Source organism: Pecten maximus, chromosome 6 (genome assembly GCF_902652985.1).
Source record: "Pecten maximus chromosome 6, xPecMax1.1, whole genome shotgun sequence".
In the NCBI taxonomy this organism is placed as follows: domain Eukaryota; kingdom Metazoa; phylum Mollusca; class Bivalvia; order Pectinida; family Pectinidae; genus Pecten; species Pecten maximus.
This window is the reverse complement of record NC_047020.1, coordinates 1,149,637-1,155,617: the sequence shown is the minus strand read 5'-3', so window position 1 is coordinate 1,155,617 and position 5,981 is coordinate 1,149,637. Positions and strand designations below refer to the sequence as shown.

Here is a 5,981-nt window from a genome sequence, read left to right as displayed (position 1 = left end):
GGAAGGGTGAAATCAATTATGAGTTGGGAGACATTCTGTCGGGAAGGGTGAAATCAATTGTGAGTTGGGAGACATTCTGTCAGGAAGGGTGAAATCAATTGTGAGTTGGGAGACATTCTGTCAGGAAGGGGTGAAATCACTTGTGAGTTGGGAGACATTCTGTCAGGGAATCAGAGGGTGAATGAAATCAATTGTGAGTTGGGAGACATTCTGTCAGGAAGGGTGAAATCAATTGTGAGTTGGGAGACATTCTGTCGGGAAGGGTGAAATCAATTATGAGTTGGGAACATTCTGTCGGGAAGGGTGAAATCAATTATAAGTTGGGAGACATTCTGTCGGGAAGGGTGAAATCAATTGTGAGTTGGGAAACATTCTGTCAGGAAGGGTGAAATCAATTGTGAGTTGGGAGACATTCTGTCGGGAAGGGTGAAATCAATTATGAGTTGGGAAACATTCTGTCGGGAAGGGTGAAATCAATTGTGAGTTGGGAAACATTCTGTCGGGAAGGGTGAAATCAATTATGAGTTGGGAAACATTCTGTCGGGAAGGGTGAAATCAATTGTGAGTTGGGAAACATTCTGTCGGGAAGGGTGAAATCAATTGTGAGTTGGGAAACATTCTGTCGGGAAGGGTGAAATCAATTGTGAGTTGGGAGACATTCTGTCGGGAAGGGTGAAATCAATTGTGAGTTGGGAAACATTCTGTCGGGAAGGGTGAAATCAATTGTGAGTTGGGAAACATTCTGTCGGGAAGGGTGAAATCAATTATGAGTTGGGAAACATTCTGTCGGGAAGGGTGAAATCAATTATAAGTTGGGAGACATTCTGTCAGGAAGGGTGAAATCAATCGTGAGTTAGGAGACATTCTGTCGGGAAGGGTGAAATCAATTGTGAGTTGGGAGACATTCTGTCGGGAAGGGTGAAATCAATTGTGAGTTGGGAAACATTCTGTCGGGAAGGGTGAAATCAATTATGAGTTGGGAAACATTCTGTCGGGAAGGGTGAAATCAATTATAAGTTGGGAGACATTCTGTCAGGAAGGGTGGAATTAATTGTGAGTTGGGAGACATTCTGTCGGGAAGGGTGAAATCAATTGTGAGCTGGGAGACAGTCTGTCGGGAAGGGTAAAATCAATTGTGAGTTGGGAAACATTCTGTCGGGAAGGGTGGAATCAATTGTGAGTTGGGAGACATTCTGTCGGGAAGGGTGAAATCAATTGTGAGTTGGGAGACATTCTGTCAGGAAAGGTGGAATCAATTGTGAGTTGGGAGACATTCTGTCGGGAAGGGTGAAATCAATTGTGACTTGGGAGACATTCTGTCAGGAAGGGTGAAATCAATTGTGAGTTGGGAGACATTCTGTCAGGAAGGGTGAAATCAATTGTGAGTTGGGAAACATTCTGTCGGGAAGGGTGAAATCAATTGTGAGTTGGGAGACATTCTGTCAGGAAGGGTGAAATCAATTGTGAGTTGGGAGACATTCTGTCAGGAAGGGTGAAATCAATTGTGAGTTGGGAAACATTCTGTCGGGAAGGGTGAAATCAATTGTGAGTTGGGAAACATTCTGTCGGGAAGGGTGAAATCAATTGTGAGTTGGGAGACATTCTGTCAGGAAAGGTGGAATCAATTGTGAGTTGGGAGACATTCTGTCGGGAAGGGTGAAATCAATTGTGACTTGGGAGACATTCTGTCAGGAAGGGTGAAATCAATTGTGAGTTGGGAGACATTCTGTCAGGAAGGGTGAAATCAATTGTGAGTTGGGAGACATCCTTTCCTGACACAACATCAAATTGGTGGACTTCCCATTAAATGTAGATCGTCCCTACACATGTCAATGACACATGATTCCAACTATGTCTGTCTGTAATGTAGATTGTCCGTACACATGACAATGACACAGGACGCCCATCATGTCTGTCTGTAATGTGGATCGTTCGTACATATGTCAATGACACAGGACTCCGACCATGTGTGTCTGTAATGTAGATTGTCCGTACACATGTCAGTGACACATGATTCCAACTATGTCTGTCTGTAATGTGGATCGTCCGTACACATGTCAATGACACAGGACGCCCATCATGTCTGTTTGTAATGTGGATCGTCCGTACACATGTCAATGACACAGGACGCCCATCATGTCTGTCTGTAATGTGGATCGTCCGTACATATGTCAATGACACAGGACGCCCATCATGTCTGTCTGTAATGTGGATCGTCCGCTTCATTAAATTTGCATTTATCCAGTTGGCATTCATCAGCCCATAACTTCCAACTGAAAGCAGTTCAACGCTTAAATGACGGTGTCGTAGATTTTGATTATCTATTTCTATATCGGTGTCGTAGATTTTGATTATCTATTTCTATATCGGTGTCGTAGATTTGGATTATCGATGACGGTGTCGAATATTTGGATTATATATTTCTATGACGGTGTCGAATATTTGGATTATATATTTCTATGACGGTGTCGAATATTTGGATTATATATTTCTATGACGGTGTCGAATATTTGGATTATATATTTCTATGACGGTGTCGAATATTTGGATAATATATTTTTATGACGGTGTCGAATATTTTGATTATATATTTCTATGACGTCAATGACGCGAAATCCTTTGCTATTCCGGAACACTAAGTCCTATTATAATAATACTTTTTCAAGCGTCTACCTGCAATTTATATTTGTTCGTATTTTGCCATTGTTTTATTGGTTTTTAGTTAGAATTACGGTTCCGCTTGCATGTCACTATTCTCTGTTGTTTTCATACTATCAATCGATTGGGCACCATATGATTATCATCAAACAACACATGTATAATGTATGTGTTACCTTCATTAGGCGCAACGACAACACCCAGGCCAACACCGTTAAGGTGCAGAATTATCAATGGGTATCGTTTAATATGTAAATGAAGTCGCTACATTCGTCGGAAGTAGTCTTTTTATTTTATATCACTTGAAAACACGAAAACCCTGACCCTCTTATAAGACAAAGTGTACTGAAAATGCTAATTTGCATATAAAAGACTGATTGCACGAATAGGTAATTGAACATATATGTTATTATGGAAAACAGAGGCTTGTATCATAAGCTTGCATCAATAAGTAACTAAATGTAATCGAAAGAGAGTTTGTATCAATAAGTGATTAAATGTATGGGAAACATAAGCTTGCATCAACAAGTAACTAAATGTATGTGAAACAGAGGCTTCTATCAATAAACATTAAATGTACGGAAAACAGATGCTTAAACATGTATCATTAAGTTACTAAATCTATTTGAAATATAGACCTGTATCAATAAGTAATTACGCGTATGTGGAACAGAGGCTTGTATGAATAAACAACTGAATGTATGGGAAACAGAGGCTTGTATCAATAAACAACTCAATGTATGGGAAACAGAGGTTTGTATCAATAAACAACTGAATGTATGGGAAACAGAGGTTTGTATCAATAAACAACTGAATGTATGGGAAACAGAGGCTTGTATCAATAAACAACTCAATGTATGGGAAACAGAGGCTTGTATCAATAAACAACTGAATGTATTGGAAACAGAGGCTTGTATCAATAAACAACTCAATGTACGGGAAACAGAGGCTTGTATCAATAAACAATTTAATGTATGGGAAACAGAGGCTTGTGTCAATAAACAATTTAATGTATGGGAAACACAGGCTTGTATCAATAAACAACTGAATGTATGGGAAACTGAGGCTTGTATCAATAAACAACTACATGTAAATGTATGGGAAACAGATGCTTATACATGTATCATTAAGTTACTAAATCTATTTGAAACATAGACCTGTATCAATAAGTAATTACGCGTATGTGGAACAGAGGCTTGTATGAATAAACAACTGAATGTATGGGAAACAGAGGCTTGTATCAATAAACAACTGAATGTACGGGAAACAGAGGCTTGCATCAATAAACAACTGAATGTATGGGAAACAGAGGCTTGTATCAATAAACAACAAAATGTATGGGAAACAGAGGCTTGTATCAATAAACAACAAAATGTATGGGAAACAGAGGCTTGTATCGATAAACAACTCAATCTATGGGAAACAGAGGCTTGTATCAATAAACAATTTAATGTATGTGAAACAGAGGCTTGTATAAATAAACAACTGATTGTGTGCGAAACAGAGGCTTGTATCAATAAACAACTGAATGTATGGGAAACAGAGGCTTGTATCAATAAACAATTTAATGTATGGGAAACAGAGGTTTGTATAAATAAACAACTGAATGTATGGGAAACAGAGGCTTGTATCAATAAACAATTTAATGTATGGGAAACAGAGGCTTGTATCAATAAACAATTTAATGTATGTGAAACAGAGGCTTGTATCAATAAACAACTCAACGTACGGGAAACAGAGGCTTACATCAATAAACAACTGAATGTATGGGAAACAGAGGCTTGTATCAATAAACAACTCAATGTACGGGAAACAGAGGCTTGCATGAATAAACAACTGAATGTATGGGAAACAGAGGTTTGTATCAATAAACAACTAAATGTATGGGAAACAGAGGCTTGTATCAATAAACAACTCAATGTACGGGAAACAGAGGCTTGCATGAATAAACAACTGAATGTATGGGAAACAGAGGTTTGTATCAATAAACAACTGAATGTATGGGAAACAGAGGCTTGTATCAATAAACAACTGAATGTATGGGAAACAGAGGCTTGTATCAATAAACAACTCAATGTATGGGAAACAGAGGTTTGTATCAATAAACAACTGAAGGTATTGGAAACAGAGGTTTGTATCAATAAACAACTGAATGTATGGGAAACAGAGGCTTGTATCAATAAACAACTCAATGTACGGGAAACAGAATCTTGTATCAATAAACAACTCAATGTATGGGAAACAGGGGTTTTATCAATAAACAACTGAATGTATGGGAAACAGAGGCTTGTATCAATAAACAACTCAATGTACGGGAAACAGAGGCTTGTATCAATAAACAACAAAATGTATGGGAAACAGAGGTTTGTATCAATAAACACCTGAATGTATGGGAAACAGAGGCTTGTATCAATAAACAATTTAATGTATGGGAAACAGAGGCTTGTATCAATAAACAACAAAATGTATGGGAAACAGAGGTTTGTATCAATAAACACCTGAATGTATGGGAAACAGAGGCTTGTATCAATAAACAACTGAATGTATGGGAAACAGAGGCTTGCATCAATAAACAACTGAATGTATGGGAAACAGAGGCTTGTATCAATAAACAACAAAATGTATGGGAAACAGAGGTTTGTATCAATAAACAATTTAATGTATGGGAAACACAGGCTTGTATCAATAAACAACAAAATGTATGGGAAACAGAGGCTTGTATCAATAAACAACTCAATGTATGGGAAACAGAGGCTTGTATCAATAAAAAAAACTCAATGTATGTGAAACAGAGGCTTGTATCAATCAATAAACAACCGAATGTATGGGAAACAGAGGCTTGTATCAATAAACAACTGAATGTATGGGAAACAGAGGCTTGTATCAATAAACAACAAAATATATGGGAAACAGAGGTTTGTATCAATAAACAACTGAATGTATGGGAAACAGAGGCTTGTATCAATAAAAAAACCTCAATGTATGTGAAACAGAGGCTTGTATCAACAAGGCATCGCAAATGATGCAAATCCCCTCGCGTGCTAACACATGAACTCTGACGCAAAATGGGGGGTGGGGTTATTGTAGGACATTGAAATAACATCAGTTGTCATTTGCACTGAACTGCAATAGACATGGATGAGCTTATTGTCAGGCATGGGCTCATTGCCAGATAAATATGGTATATATTGTTATGCATTCAACAGTATCTGGTTACGCATCACACTAGCTACTTCATTTCCTGATAGTTATTATACTTATGTGTGTATCTAAATGCATATATAAGCATTTTCCTTTGTTCAGAAGGTTTAATTGGCATAGTA

General features: G+C 37.9%; 1 protein-coding gene across 1 annotated transcript; it reads left to right on the top strand.

Moving 5' to 3' along the window:
* The first annotated feature begins 3,858 nt into the window (after positions 1 to 3,858).
* LOC117329934 (golgin subfamily A member 6-like protein 6) lies at positions 3,859 to 4,926 on the top strand. The gene has a single exon (XM_033888166.1). It carries the CDS (start codon positions 3,859 to 3,861, stop codon positions 4,924 to 4,926), a length of 1,068 nt encoding a protein of 355 aa, XP_033744057.1.
* Positions 4,927 to 5,981: the final 1,055 nt, after the last annotated feature.

What these genes read in the sequence shown, in the direction of transcription:
- LOC117329934 (XM_033888166.1), top strand. Translation starts at nt 3,859, where the DNA reads ATGAATAAACAACTGAATGTATGGGAAACAGAGGCTTGTATCAATAAA.